Consider the following 16,100-nt stretch of genomic DNA (forward strand, 5'->3'; position numbering starts at 1 on the left):
ACCAAATACCAAATAACTGAGCCATTTATGGGCAAACAGGTGTAAACAAAGCATCTTCTTCTAAAACACTATGTCACAGGATTAGAATACAACATAATAAAAACACACCAAAAAAAAAAAGCTGTTCAACTGATAGTGATCAGATGAACATGCAGTCATGTCATATCATCAACACACATGCACTCCAAGCAGCCGCTGATCAGACGTACACTCTCATCACTGTTAAACATTGTACATGACCATCAGGGGCCCTAAAGAAGCAGACATAGTAAATCACTTCACATACCAGAGATGTTACAGATGATCTCTGTTTACTAAGTTCTGCACTCTTATATGTTGACCCTATCCTATATATAAACAGGATATCCAAAATTTTAAAAACGCAATATAATGCAGTCTTCCTCAATATCACATCACACACACACACAAACAAGCAATACAAACAAACAGACTAAAACAATATTCCCTCCATAAAGGCCGAAGTTATGGTAAAGCTGGTGAACTGAATCACATTACAGTGTATGAGTCTCTTTACTGTAATAAAGTGGATGGAGGTCATATGATCTGCAAAATGTGAAGTTGGACATGAGTTATTTTATTACCTTGAAGTCACAAATGAGTAATTTTGTATGAGGATATTTTCATATTGCCTCTTTGCCAGGACTCTTGTGGCAGCCTATGCTGCCCTCCATGAACTCACCCAGGCCGGAACAATGCTGCACATACTGCACATGCTTCAGGTGTGTGACTGGAGATACAGAGATTAACTTCTGTCTCATGAGTTCATATTGGCATTGAGAGCTCTGTGTGCCAGTGCTGATATTGAAACATTCAGTTCAAAAAAGAAAAAAAAAAAAAAAGAAAAAAAAAGAAACATTCAGTTCAGGCCAGCAGAAACCAGCCTCGCTGGCATGTTTGGGCAGATCTGAGGATAACCTCTCTTTGCACAAAAAACTCCCTCATGAGGATTTGGAAAAGTTTTGATCAATCTTAGACACGCTACTGTGTGAAAGTGAGGCCTTACCATGCAGCCAGAGGCTATTGACGTCATGCCAGTTTTGGTATTTTAGAATTACACACGCATGTCCTCAGATGTATCATCAGAAAAAATATGTGTTAGCATGTCACAATTAAGTAACTCTTGCTTGAAGAGTAATTCAAAGGCAAAAGCTCTTTTGTCAGAGATGAATGGAGCCGACATACAAGTAGAATATTAGAAATGCATTAGGTATTTTTTTTCTCCCAAAAGTATAATCTGTCAAAGATGTGGCAAAGAAGGATGACACACTGTTCCTGCTCCCTTTATTCAATTAAAAAGAGTCACTGAAACAACTTTAACACTTTTTATTAGTCTTTGAACTTTGACATTAAAACAAAACGTGCAATTTATCCCAAACAATATACTCTTACTAATGCATACCATACAATTATGTTTGCAACAAGTGAATCATCTCAACAATATAATGCCGATAAAACTGACAAGGAAATTGATAAAATACCATTTTAGTCAGCTGTTTAAACATGCTGATGTTGAAGTTAATCTGATCTAATATGGTAGGACACACAAAGACTATAACCAAACAACAGAGACTCACTTACTGGACCTTAAGTGGGTATTTGTTGTTTAGGTGTAGGTGAGTCTGTTGAAGAGAAACTTTTTTTAGGAGGCAACAGGTTATTGCCTTCAGCCAGTGCGGGACTCCTGGCATAGCCTGATCAATTTCAAAATAAAAGACACAGACGTATTTGCGATCCATAGACGAGCAAGTCTTTCACATAAGCAGTGCTTTGAAGCCCCCTCAAATCTACACTAATCCTAATCTTGATTCTGAATCTTGACCTGAACTAGGCGCCACTTTGATTACATGCCGCACTAAGGGGAGTGGTCAGATTACAGTAAAATACATCAAAGAGGAAGCAAATACTTATCAATATCCATAATTTGACAAACTCAAGAATTTCTGAACGGCCAAATTTAAGCACCTAACTTGTAGAAATTGCAAACTTTATAAATAAAAACTAATTTTATTTATGTACTTTTTTTTTCTTTTCAAACAATGAATGTTATTATGCAGGAAAGTGTCTAGCAGATACCCTGCAGATATCAGGCAACCTAATTTCATTCATTGAATTACTGCACAACAAATTGTGGGTAATCTCAATTGACTTTTATGTTGTGGTTTTGGCATGCTCTGAGCTCCGTGAGGTCACGGGGGAGTCAAGTCAACTCTACAAGACTGATGAGACTATTCAACATGTGACAACCTATTTTCACAGATCGGATGTGTTTGTTCTGTAATATGTCTCTCTGCCTATTTACATTTGACAAATGTCTTTATTTCTGGTTTATACACATTTTATTAACATCAGTGCCAAACCAAAAACTAAAAATGTTTTCAGATGAATGATGCTGCATATGTATGCCTTTCCAGAAGATATCTGGACAAATGTTTGGAGAATATTTACAACAGCCCGTATCATCGACATAAAATGTGGGCACGTGAAGACAGGTGCCAGGCGGGAACACTCCTTGAATCTGGATGCCAGCAGTGGGAGTGTCACTCTGACTTTCATATCCTGGGCGTGGAATTGAGACAGAGGTGAGTTCTGCATTGTCACTTAGAGGTCAGATTGATGGCCTTTGAAAAAAGCGTACAATCATTTAGCTTAACTGACTTTAACATAAAGACACAAAGCAATGGGGAACAGCCTGACTTCCAAAAAGTTACTTACATATAGCCAGTCCTGCAACATCTTTTAACCAATTTACAGAAATCAAAATAATCTATGATTAGAAAAAGATCATGTGCTTCCTTTTGTTTTATCATACTCTATTTTAAAATTATGACCAAGCCTCAAAAGAATACAATGATATAGAATTATTGACCATCTGGTGAACAAATGATCCAGAGAAAGAGACATGCAAAGTCAAAGCTACAAGCAGTGTTTAGCGAGTCCTCACATCCTTGCTGGTCAGCGATTGGAAGCATGTCCCCCGGATCCCGCTGCGAATATCAGTGTATTTTGGCCTGTAGATGCAATGAGGCCCGACTGTGCTCATACTTGTGAAGTTTGAGGCTGAGCGGAGCATGTACATGCTAGCTATGCAGTGCTTCCTGTCCATCCATCAGGCGGCAAACTCACAGTGACTGCATATTGGGCTGTGGAATCTATCAGGGCAGGACTGTGATCACACATGTAACCTCTCAAGCAGATTGCAGCTTATAGAGCAGAGTTACACATCACTTCCTGTTTGATGGCGTCATGTCAATTTTCAGCGGGTTGTCATGGCCATGCACTTTGATTATTCTGGACGTTTTGACAGCGTTGTCATCAGGAAAGCCTGCTGTATATACTGTGCAAATTCCAGGTCTTTTGGACTTACCCTGAGGAGTTCATCAGAAGAATTTCACAGTGAATGCCAAATGACGAATTGAGCATGTTTGAGCTGCCAAAAATGCAGCAATTCTGCTGGGAATGGAAGAAGAAAGTATAATAATAACTAGAACAGGCACTGGGTGGAGTGCATACCTTCACATATCGTAGCTAACTAGTGATGAAGCTACCTGATTTCCTATGATCTCCTTTGTTCTCCTCCATAAGGTGCCTCTCTCGTTTGATGCCTCTCTCGTGCCACTTCTGATTTGTCTGCAAATTCTTATGAACTGGTGAGCAAGTTTAGGCTGTCAAAAATGCAGCAGTTTTGCAGAGAATGGAAGAAGAAACTATAATATCAATATGATAATTCCTTGCATTCCAATAGGGTTTTCGCACTGCTTGATGCTCGAGCCCTAATTTGAGTTTCACATAGAACAATCTTTCAGTTTTAGAATATGAAGGAAACAGAAAATTCTCTGTTGTATATTATATTTTATTGATGCAAATTAGGCTTAATAACATTCCTTTGAAATACAGTTTTGACCTCCTACCACATCGGTTAAGGAAGCAAAATCAGATAGAGTTAGAAGATGTTTTCCACAAAAAAATATTTCGATATCAGAACATCTTTGGCTAGGAAGTTTAAGGAAGTGTAGGATCCTTGCAGCCACTCTTTAATTAATTCTTGTTAAATTTTGGCAGAACATACACAAAGACATAAAGTATACATGCATTCATTCTCTTCCTGAGGATTTCAGTGGGTAATCGTTCTAGATTTTTACATATAACTTCTGTACAGGTCAAGACGCTACAAAATAGTCTAAAAAGTTAACATTTTTGACTGTACACACATGTAATATTTACTAAAGTTGCAAAAGACTGCAGTTAAAATTACACTTAAATACTTTTGAGTTTTGTTGGTGGGTGAAAAGGAGAGGTACCGGTTAATATATTTATATATGTACAAATAAATGTAGCATGCTCTCTCAATGGTGTACCTCTTACTCCATTCCAAAGACCCCACATCAGGGTCACTGAGGGTTCTTCACGAACTGGCAGTGAACCTTCTCCTTGAAAGAGCAATCTTCATATACTGAGCTAGCGGGAATAATAAGGTTTTCACAGGACCAAGTCCAAATGAATAGCTTGTCTTATTATATAAACTGTCTTTATTAAGATGGTTTTTCAAGCACCTAGCCTATTCGTTTATTCAACATCGTTTTCTTCTTCGTCCTCCATTGCAGGCAGCTCCTTCTCTGGGAGCAGGCCATAGCTGTTAAGAAACGTTTCCACGTCGGTAGCAAAGAACTCCTCGCTTAGGTGCTGTGTGCAGGCAAGGAAGTTTCCCAGCAGCTCTCCGGCCTTGTAGACTAGCAGAGTGGGTAAAAATTCATCAGAGAAACGCTCTGCGGCACCTGATGATACAGCATCAATCCTGCAGAACTTTACAGTTGGGTACTCAGTGGCCAGGCAGTCAAGGCAGTTGTTGAGCTCTTCACATCCCTTGACTCCAATTTTGTAAATGTGGACCACTACCACTGTGCTGTGATGCTCCTTCTCAATGACTTCAAGGAAGGCCTCGCCGCTGTCCAGATCATGGACACCTTCAAATCTGGGTCCAAAGCTGAGTTTGTCGTGCATCTCCTGCATGCAGCGTTTCCTGTATTTCTTCAGACATCCTTCGTCCTCCTCCTTGAGCAATTCATACTCTTGGACACTCATCTGACAATTGAAAAAAATCACATCACTATCACAAATATGATTTGCAATGGATTGGCAACATTTGGCATTTCAATTGTTTTTTATTCTTTGACTTATTCACACATACGTTTATCTCTAATTAGAAGCATTCATGTGCTCATCAAGTGTTTTTCCAGGAATAGGCTTGAGAAGCTCTAAATGCCTGCAGGCTTGCTTTTTTGTGTTAGTCTACAACTAAAAAAAAAAAAAAAAAGACTCTTGTCACAAAGAAATACTTGTTTCATAATTCAGGTCATCCGGAGATTGAAATCAGTCACACAAACATACTGTGTATTCACAACCCACTAGAGTAAAGGTCTGGTTTGATGTGTTAACTCTGTCTTCGCACTGTGCTGGGTTGTACCTTGCGGTTAAGATTTGCTCTGCCGTCGTCTTTCGGCCTGCTGGGTGATGACATCTGTCGCAGCAGTTCCTTTTTCGCAGGAGACAGAGTGTTCTGCTCCATACTTTCCAATTTAAACCTCCTCCAGTCATTGATGACTCCTTTGGGCCCTTTTAGAGAAAACACATAGTAGCTTGGATTATTTAATTAGAGGAAATTTCTATTGTCTACATTCAAGAACCAGAATGAATGATAGCAGTCATGTTTCAGCAGACAATACAAACTCAATTGACAAGAATTATATCTGTTTTTAACAGTTTCTTGTTTTAGATGACAGAAAATCTTTTATTTTGAGTGTTGTGTTTTACATTTTAAGATGAATGACCTGTTGTAGTTTGAGGATAATCTTAAGCCTGTAGGACGCGCGCTAATTACCAGTGTGTTGCATAAGAAAAAGAAGATTAGAGTGTCCGTTAAGGTGCCAAAGCTCTAAAGATCTGCACCCTGCTCTTGTTTGACTCACTGTTCATGTTCAAACAGTTTTTTCATCATAGAAACAACACCTTGTGAACTTACTCTTTACCAAACAAGTACTCAAGGTTAGTGTTCTAATGTTGACATATTCGTATAAACAAATAGCACAGATTTATAGATACTGCTTCATTTGTTGAGTAAATGTTTGTGGTCACCTGTGTGGGTTACAGTTTCTTCCAAGTCAATCAGTTTGTCTGACATTTTTCAGGCTTTGTCTGGAAGAGAGAAAACAGAGTTACACTCAAGAATGTCATGTATGTATATGATCAACAAAAACAAATGGCTCAATCATTTGAGTAAGAAAATGGGAGTTATCTCTTGTCATTTTTCTCCAACATATGGTGTTTACCAGCAGTTTAAGTTAAATATATTTGTGGTTAAGCTAGTGGATACCAAGTAAGTCCCATGATATTCAATTAAATTAATGCAGTCTAATAGGATTACTGAACTGCAACAAATCAGTATAAGTTGCCATTGGACTTTAAGGCCACAGTTTAAAGAAGAAACAGATGAAACTAACAACTAAAGTCATTAAAGCACAAAGAGAAACAAATAAATTACTGCAAGAACAACAATAGCTACAACAAACATTTCTTTGATAAATGTCTGTTTATCAAAATGTTTGTTTGAGAGTATCTAACGCAGCTATTGAAAGTGATTCACCACAAGATGAAGAAAGACGAAAAATTCCATGACTCCAAAAATTATTTTTAAGGTTGCTTCTTCAGATTTGTGTTTTTATGTGAACATAAGCGTCAGTACTGCAATTGATGCAGATATGTAGTCGTTTCGGTTATAAATACACAGTCCCTTCTTGGAAGAACTCTGCAGCACACTGCTTCATGATGTCTATAGTGTCATTGTTTGAATCTGTAGATAATGTGACGAACGCACAGCCCGTATGTGATTGGATTAAACGTCCTATCCCCTGTGTTTCAATTAGTGTAGTCCTCCTTTCAGCTTGTCGTTGCAATGCTGATCTGCTGTAATGATCTTTCTCGTCACCTCTCTGACTCCAACCTCACAAGAGCAGAGTTTCCGAGATAAATTCTAGTATGAGTAAATGAAGCAATAATGTTCACATTTGTGTGAGTGTGTGTATGTGTGTGTGTGTGTGTGTGTGTGTGTGTGTGTGTGTGTGTGTGTGTGTGTGTGTGTGTGTGTGTGTGTGTGTGTGTGTGTGTGTGCGTGTGTGTGTGAAAGAGAGGGAGAAAAAGACAATCGACTCTTGTGAGCAGCTGACTCCCAATTAGACACAGAGTCATGACTAAAGCCAGTACTAAATGAAAGAATCCCTTGTTATTTGTTCTAAAGGCTTCACTTTCAAACAAGAAATGAGCTAAACTAAATAATATCTTTGAAAAAAAAAAGTTCTGTTAGATGATTCACCTAAAAGCTTTCCTGCACAGAAAAATTAATATCTCCTTGAAATTGATGCCAAATGTATGTTTAAAACATGGAAATTAACATACAATGCTATGATGTTTTTTTTAAGCCAAACTTAAAATGTATACCTGTGCTTAGATAGATTTCCATGGACTGAAATACATCATTAAGAGAAGTTTTCTTACCTTCTGCAGTCACAGTCAGGTCCTCCTTTTATGTCAGTAGCTCACCTTGCTACGATCACTTCACTGAGCTATCTGTTGCTGACTGGTGTGTGTTTTTGTGTGCATGCGTCTCTCTATTCCAGCCAATGAGCTTGGTCTAATAGAGATTTCCAAAAAGGCCCTTATAGACCAAACAAAAATAGAGCACAGATCCTAAGAGGATTTCACTTCAGGAATTAGAAGACTCGACTTGACAAAGGACTGACTACGCACAAAGTAGAGAGGGAATGATGAAGACAGATAGAGAGAAGTGCACACTGCTTTTTCCTGGACTCTATAATTGCTCTGAAGCAGAAAATTAATACGTCACTTGACCAGACAGCTGATAAAAAAGTCTCAGATATGCCCAAGAGGCGCTGTGTTGCATTTCACTGTTCTCAAACAGCAGTTTAAGAGTTAAACTAAAATAAGAGCAATATATCCTTGAGATGAACTTTTAAAGTGATCTTGTCTGGAATCCAAGCTTCTTCCAGGCATAAACGTCTCACACGAAGTGAACACATGATGAAGATCTTTCAAAACACAAAACACCGCGAGCTAAAGGCGGGGAATATCGAGTGATGCTTCATCATGTGTCTCTGAACCAGCACCAACATAAGAAAATCTACTGTTCTTGAAGCAAGATTTTTATTGCAAGATATAAAACTTTACCAGTGAGTTTAAAAAAAAGATGCATTTCAATCAAGATGTTCAGAAAATGATCAAATCTTGCCATGGTTTTTCTCTGAGTGCTTAAAGTGAATTTATGTTTTATTAAATACACAATACACTTTAATACCAAGCACAACTTTGAAAGTTTTGTTTGGTTAGACATTTACTTTCTTACGGTTATAAAAGAATTCAGTGTGAAATGGTTTGAGAGTATTGATACAAGAATCCGTGTAATTCCTTTTAGAGTTATGTAATAGAGTCTGTTTTTGTCTCATAAGAGCTTCTGCCATGAAGTGCCTTTACTATTTCAATACTCAGGATGCACTTTTATGCATATGTTGCAATGTGTGGTGAACGTGAGTCCTTCCCAGTATAAAAAATATACTCCAGCAGAAAAATATTAGCTTCCTGGTGAAATATTGTGTAAACATTTTAACATTTCAACTAAAAGAAAAGTTGAAAGGTGCTGTATGGAGCCAGTGTCCAATGCAGCTGCTTTTGTGCCCCAAGAGCTAAAATTAATGAGTCACAACATATAGATTCATTTTTCAAAAAGGGATTGTCAGTGCAGCTTTTCACTTCACAAATTCTTTGCCATCCGAACGACATACATTTATGTGACAAGAAACTTCGACCAGACCAAACTCTTCACTCTGCCTGCCACACTGGAAGCTTGTCTTTACCTGACCGCTGAATCATTGCAATGCAAAGAGGAAAAGTGAATGTGCTGCACACCCACACGATACTTACTGGAATGGCTAATGCAATCGTGTTTGACTTCTGTCCTTCATCTCTGTGCCTGTGTCCTGCATTTATTGGCTTAAAGGATTACAGGACTCTTTTATTCTGTCAGACAGGGAATGCATGTCAGGTGAGGTTTCATCATTCCCAGTCACTAAATAAACATGCTTTACTTAAATAAGGATTTAGACCATTATTCTGAGCCTTTCGTTCTAAAAATGTCAACCAATGTCAGCTAAAGCTTGTGGTCAATATTATCTGTCTATCTATCTATCTATCTATCTATCTATCTATCTATCTATCTATATACTGAAAATGTATGTGCCGAATATATGATGGGAGATTTACAATCAAAACAAAGAGATAAAGAAGGACATTGTAAGAAAATAACTATTTATCAACAGCTCTCTCTCTCTCTCTCTCTCTCTCTCTCTCTCTCTCTCTCTCTCTCTCGCTCTCTCGCTCTCTCGCTCTCTCGCTCTCTCCCCCGCTCCCTGAAGTAAGGTTTACCTGTTTGTAAGGACAGACATCACACACTACGTATGGGATTACATCGATTAAAGAGTACAGCTCAGTGTAATCAGTCCAAGTAGTGGAAACAGTCCCTAAAATCTTAATGCCAGCGGGAAGTAGGTGAACTCTGGCAGCGGAGGATTGTAGGTTAATGGAGTCTTTTGGAGTCTCCAGAGGTACATCCTGCTCTCAAAATGTGGCTTCAAGAGAGATGAGTAGAAACAAATTAGAATCATGAAAAAAGAAGTAAGAGATAAAACAAGTAAACAATGGAAACTGAGCTGGGGGACAACAGTGACACAAATGAAACAGCATCTAGTAAATAACTCCAAGAGACAAAAAGAGAACCAGCCTACATGTCCAACTGGTGTATGTGCTCCCATTTGTCTCTGCACTCTTGGATTTTCACTCCCTTTCCTTTGCAATAACTTGGAGCTGATTTTACTCAAGCGTGCAAGTCAGAGGGAGACGGAACGACTGAAATGAAGAGAAAGGAAAGCAATAAAGACAAAGAGGAAATGCTGTGACTCAAAATCAGAGTTTGTAATATTGTGTTGCAAAGCGAAGTGATTAACTAAAGGTTCTGTAACACCAGCAGTGTGCAAAATAACATATGACTACTATGATACCAATCAAGCTGTTATAAAAGGTTAAGCTTTTGATGCACTTATTGCCTTTTTGTATGAGAGGTTGCTGTTAGCTTTAGTGTTAGCATCCGTTAGCTTGTGTGTGTGTGTGTGTGTGTGTGTGTGTGTGTGTGTGTGTGTGTGTGTGTGTGTGTGTGTGTGTGTGTGTGTGTGTGCGCGCATATACACATATAAAAAAAAAATCTCACAACATCCAAGCTCAAATAAAAAGTTGTCAGGTTTCATATCAATAAATAAATATGAACTTATCTCTATGAGAGCTGTTCTACACGAGGGGAGTTAATCTCAGCTATTTTATTATTCTTTGTTCTTATCTCCATGTCTTCATTTTTCAGGTTATGTGTGACTGATGAAGATTGTATCTTTATTAGGTATGCAGTGGAGTGCTTGCAGTTGAACATGATAAATTAAAATAAATACTGAATAACTCAAACAGACTATTAACAGATCAGTCTTTTTTTTTCTTTTGTATAAATTCAAAAACTGTATGATGAAAACTGAAAAAGAAAATCAAACAATTCTCATTTCCTGATTGTGTTTTTTTCTTCATGACTCACTTACACCAGCATCTTTGTTTCTCTCATAAATAAAGATTTATGTCTACCGGCATGTTGGTTTGTTCGGGTGGAGGCTGTATACAACCAAGTGACAACAAACTCAAGAAAACATGGTTACCATACTAAATAACACCAACCACTTTATTATTCCTTAAAACTGTCTGGCAGCCAGAAGGAAAATAATCTCCAGGATTCTGGAATACATTACGAATAAGTGTGTCTGAATGTATGCGTCAGCTCCAGTCTCTCATGCTCTGCAAGTAATTGAAAACTCCTCATGCTATGAGCTATATGCTCTATTTCATCTTTGTCTATGGAACTCAAAGTATGGAGTTTCCCGTCAGTGCTCGGCGTTCACTCCCCTGCCGAGAAATTCCTCTGCTGAGCGTGAAGTTACATAAGTAAAGATTAATATCCCAGCAAAGATTCATTTCCCAGTACCCCTGGAATCCATATGCGAAATGGGATATTTACCATGTAATTTAACTTCACTCCCACGTGCTCTTCTGTACAAAGGTTAAGTGAATATTTACTTACCTCATATTTGTGAGGTGACTCAGTAATGTGTGCATTCCTCAGATAAGCTGCAGGCACCTAAATTAGGCAATGGGTTTCCCACAAGGCCGTTGGTCGTTTGCTTATTAAAGCTAACAGGTGGTAATTATGGGTGAGCCCATCTATTGTCAGACGCCCACCAACATGTGAGGCACAAAGGGAAGTTTCATTCCAAAGAAAATTGTCACGTTAGCTCTTTTGTGATACCTGCCTGAGATACCAAAAGAGAATACCACACCCAATAAGAAGTATCATCTCGTTTTCTTCCACTGTTGCTCAGGTTACTGAAAATAAGTGATTGATCACAGCCACAAGTTACTTTTTTAACACCACTCTTGTATTACTTAGTGTTGCTGTGACCTATAAGCTCAGCTGTCAGCACTGTGTCCAGCCATCAATGAATCAATCAGTCTGCTGCTAGATTCACTGATTAAGTTAAGTGTAAATGACATCACAAATGCTTTCTAAGAATCATTGTAGACAAAATCTGGTTCTTGAAGACATCGAGAAGAAGGAGCAATAAAGTAGCTGAGATGACCTAGCAATATGTTCACAGAGCATACAGCTCTTATAACAGTAACCTGATATGTATTTCAGGCTGTTTTTTCGTCACAAGGACTTATTCACAGAAGGATATCTTCCACGTTGCTGGAAGGAGGACTGTATTAGATCAGAAGAAATGGGGCTCTCCTCCCCCATTAGCCTACAGAGGGTTAGTGAAATAGCAGTCTTCATACTTGTTATCAGTTACCTTTCAAAAAGTTGCACAATTCCAGTCAAACTTTACTTTCGGTTGTATTATTCATTAATGCCGTAACCAACAATTGCGGTTTTTGGGGTACCTAGCACATCAGAATGGTTCCATAAGGAGCGGCTAAAACACTGCCATCTGCTGATTGGTAGTGACGATCGTCACTCTCGACAAGCCCACAATGGTTAATCGCTCATCTGCCATAACTCCTCCCATTGTTGGTTTATTGAAATGTCAGCGGGCTACACTGCCCCCTGGTGTTCTGATGAGATGCAGGCGCTCCTCTCAGTAACAGGAGAAGAAGAGATTCAGCAGGAGCTGGACGCTGCTGTTCAGAATGAGAAAGTTCTGCAAGCTGCATTACAGAGAATGGAGGCTCAAGGCTTTACTCGAACAGATGCCTGAGCTGCAGCCGCAACTTCCACAGTGCACTTTGCCTTTGGACTGGGCACATCTCATCTTTACGCCTCAACATGCCTGCAAGATCTTGGATAAGTGTCATTGGCTCATTGCTGCAACCTCCACACAGTAGAGGACGGCTCTGATTAAGCAAGGCGGCTGAGCAAGGGCTTGGAGGATGTTCCTTACCTTAATAAAGACATTTAAAAAAACTTAATTAAGACTTAATTTTGAATGGGGATAGTTGAAGCCCCCTCAGCCCTCCCTAGCTACAGCAATGCATCGTGCCAATGTGTAAACGCAGCATAAGATGTCGCTATGAAAAACAGTCTGTTGAGTAAGTGCCAGGCCTGCTGGTCTGTATGAAGGAAAACATTAAATGTTCTGTAATTTTCCTCTTGCCAGACACAAGCCTACGTGTGGCTTTTCTTCTTGATCTGGTTTAATCACCTTTAGGAAAGATTTAGAATTTTCCAATATTTCCACAGCTGTGTCATATTATAGTGCTGTGCAAAGCCGTGTGGAAGTCCAGCCTTGCTTTATTTGAAGCGCTGAGCCAAAACATCTGACTCAGGAGGTTTCATTTCCGGTTCGATGTAACTGACTATGAATTGGCAGTGAGAAAGTCTTGTTTTCTCTGACTCCAACTCCTACCCCACAGTCATGATTGTTTTTTTCCCCTCCATTTATTGAATCGAAGTTGAGGAAACAAATATACGGATGCTGTAAGATGATTTCGTCAAAATACAATGCTTACGTTTTTCTTTCTCACTTCTTATCACGTCTCAATAGCAGAAAAGGTCAATATATGTTTCATTCACACACCTGATTTGGCGCTCATATTATTTTTCCTGATATGCAGACACACTTATAGCATTCAGCTGAACACAGACTAGATAGTACTCAAATTTTAGCAAGAATATTTTTCCAAGTTACCTACCATTTTCCATCCTTCCATCCATTTTCTCCCGCTTATCCGTTTCCGGGTCGCGGGGGTGGCAGTCTGAGTACTGTCACCCAGATCACATTGCACCAGTTAAGAACATTTCCTGCAGGTGGTGAGCCCACGGGAAGGTGGCGCCTGGCGTGGGGCATGAACCCACTACCTTGATATTGTGAGTCTCATGCTCTACCAAGTGAGCAAGCCGGGGGAAATATTGTAATAATTATCTATATGGCATGAACTTAAAAAAATGTTTTACTGGGTTAAAAACATCTTTGTTGGCAAACTTTCAAAGAGGTTTACATTCCTATGGTAGTGTTTCTGAATTGTTTTCAAAGACTAAAGCAATAGTGCAGTGCTTGAAGCAGCCTGTCAAATCAAAATGCTGTCAACACTTCTAAACATATTTGTTTATTTTTCTAAGAACAATTAATCCATCCATTAATCCATCATGATCATCAGGTTTTTGGGTTTTTCCTAAAATATTCAGAGTAACTTTCCCAAAAGCTATTTTTGACTGTTTGGGATCTAGTCAGCTCTGCGGCACAGTGATAATAGGGGGAAAAAAAGAATGATTCACATTGCCAGTAACCTCTTGAGAGAAAATGTGTTTAATATCATTTAAAGCCTGTGATTAACTTGACAGTTTTTCCCATGATACTTTTTAGAAATTTCTTCACAATTCTCTTGCGGTAACACTGAGGGGCTGAGTGGATGTTAGCCTTCATAAGCAAACAAATGAAGTTTAGGATGAAGTGCAGGTAGACTGGAGATGACTTTAAAATGAATCAACTGATACAGAAATTAGACCAGCAAACAGAGATTTTTTTTTGTCTGAATGTTCTGTCTGTATTTATGTTTGCCTGAATGTAAGCACTATAAATGCACGACACTCATCTGATTTGATGAGCAAAGTTAGTAACTAACCTTTGCGTCATGAGTTATTCATTGTGGTTAGAAGTTTCCTTCCCTAAATGTTTTCATGTCTCCAAATTCAGGGTGAAAAAAACCCAGTTTTTTCATATGATATTGAGGAAGAAAATTCCTGCCTTTTTCACATGAAAATAAATGTTTTACTGGAGTTTATCTTCCATCCCTCCCACTATCATTTTTGCATGTGCTGAATTACATTTAAAGACATTCATCACTTACAGTGACTTCAAACATTTGTGCAAAATAAGGCAGCATGTATCACATGGTTAAACATCCTTGGATCTTTAATACACATGAATTAGGAATAGATTTTTCACAACAAAGATTTGACATTTCCTGAAAGTTTCTTTAATGTTGTTTATACTTGCTTGCAATAGTGTTATATAAAGCACATAAGCATGCTGATGTGATGCATGAATTGTAACAATTAAGGTGTCAAAAATCCAATTGGGTTTGAAAATCAGAGCACATTTTACATGCAGTCGACCTAACCCACAGTTTGATTCAACCTGTATTCTTAAAACTCTTCAAAAGATTTCTTCAAAGCCACCTGAAAGATGTCTTTTTTTTTTTTTTTTTTTTTTAAATAAATTTTGGATTGCATTGTGTAAGCACCAATGTTACTAAAGTTATTTTACTTTTAGGAAAACACCTTTATCTTTTCAATTTCAACTCAACTCAATTCCAATTTTCAATTGTCCTAATACCAGAAATCATCAAAATAGATTAGATAAAATCCTGAATAATTTGTGTGATGAAAGATTTGCCATGTGTATATGGAGTTTTCTTTCCCCCTGGATGACTTATGTTTTTGGTAAATTGTCAGAAAAAGTCATGGTAAATTAGGAATGTTGGAATGTTGGAATATTACCTTTATGATATTGTTTCTTCCTTTTTTTAACGTCATAAAATCTTAATCTTTGCTCAACTTCACACCGGTTCTGCCAGCGATATATAAAAATCTGACACTCACTGATGACCTTTGATCTATTACTTGAAACACGTCTGACTACAAACTTTACCACTTCCATTAAATCTGTGAAAAGATTGGGTTGTTATTGATGCAATAAAATTTTCTTTTATCATCATATTCCCGTGCCTCATCACTACAATTCCAGATGCAGGAAGCAGTGATTTTTCAGTGGTAGTAAGAATCCCCTCGATGACCCTTGGTTGACGTTATATGCGTGTGTGAGGGTGTGTGTGTTGTGTAACATCAGATTTGTAGTGTGCGCAAGAGTGGTAACGTGGGAGTGACCATTGTGTAGTCATCCACCTGATCTGTTCAGTTAGTGCTACTACTTTCACACATTCTCATTCTTAGATATTCGTCATCCCACAGTTATGTTTTGCTTTGAACCGAGGGGCCGCTTCAGTGCTTCTGGTAGTGGAGGGAAAAACTGACGCACTTTGTAAAAACATTGCATTGTGTTGAATGCCACCTAATCTGCCACTGGGAGGAGCTGCAGGAGCATTGAGGACACCACTGGTAACGCTGGAGTGAAGCTGTCAATCAGAGATCAAAAGCTGATAAGAGGACATTTTACAGCAGATGTCAGGCATCATTTAACAAAAATCTCATTAGAAATAACACATCAAAGTCAACACCAATTCTCTTCTCTGTAGTTTCTTGATAAAATATCCCATCCTGCATTAAATCTATCTATCTATCTATCTATCTATCTATCTATCTATCTATCTATCTATCTATCTATCTATCTATCTATCTATCTATCTATCTATCTATCGAGAATTGGACTTCTATTTAATTTTATACCTTTTTAATGCTAAGTCTATTCAGAACC

The 16,100-nt window shown here is 38.3% G+C and overlaps 1 protein-coding gene across 3 annotated transcripts; it reads right to left on the reverse strand.

Annotated features, from left to right (window-relative positions):
- Positions 1-3,850: 3,850 nt before the first annotated feature.
- On the reverse strand, positions 3,851-8,100 carry pdcb (phosducin b). Of its 3 annotated transcripts, none has more exons than XM_080474059.1 (4): positions 7,567-8,100; positions 6,151-6,210; positions 5,483-5,631; positions 3,851-5,100 (listed from the first exon to the last, which is right to left on the reverse strand). In XM_080474059.1, exons 2-4 carry the CDS (start codon positions 6,194-6,196, stop codon positions 4,585-4,587), a joined length of 711 nt encoding a protein of 236 aa, XP_080330185.1. In that variant the 5' UTR covers positions 6,197-6,210; positions 7,567-8,100; the 3' UTR covers positions 3,851-4,584. The 3 variants fall into 3 exon arrangements, with proteins under 3 accessions (XP_080330185.1, XP_080330187.1, XP_080330186.1); XM_080474061.1 differs by having other exon boundaries at positions 7,510-7,568; XM_080474060.1 differs by lacking the exon at positions 7,567-8,100 and adding an exon at positions 6,659-7,194.
- Positions 8,101-16,100: the final 8,000 nt, after the last annotated feature.

Source organism: Lipophrys pholis (assembly GCF_963383615.2).
Source record: "Lipophrys pholis genome assembly, chromosome: 10".
NCBI lineage: Eukaryota > Metazoa > Chordata > Actinopteri > Blenniiformes > Blenniidae > Lipophrys > Lipophrys pholis.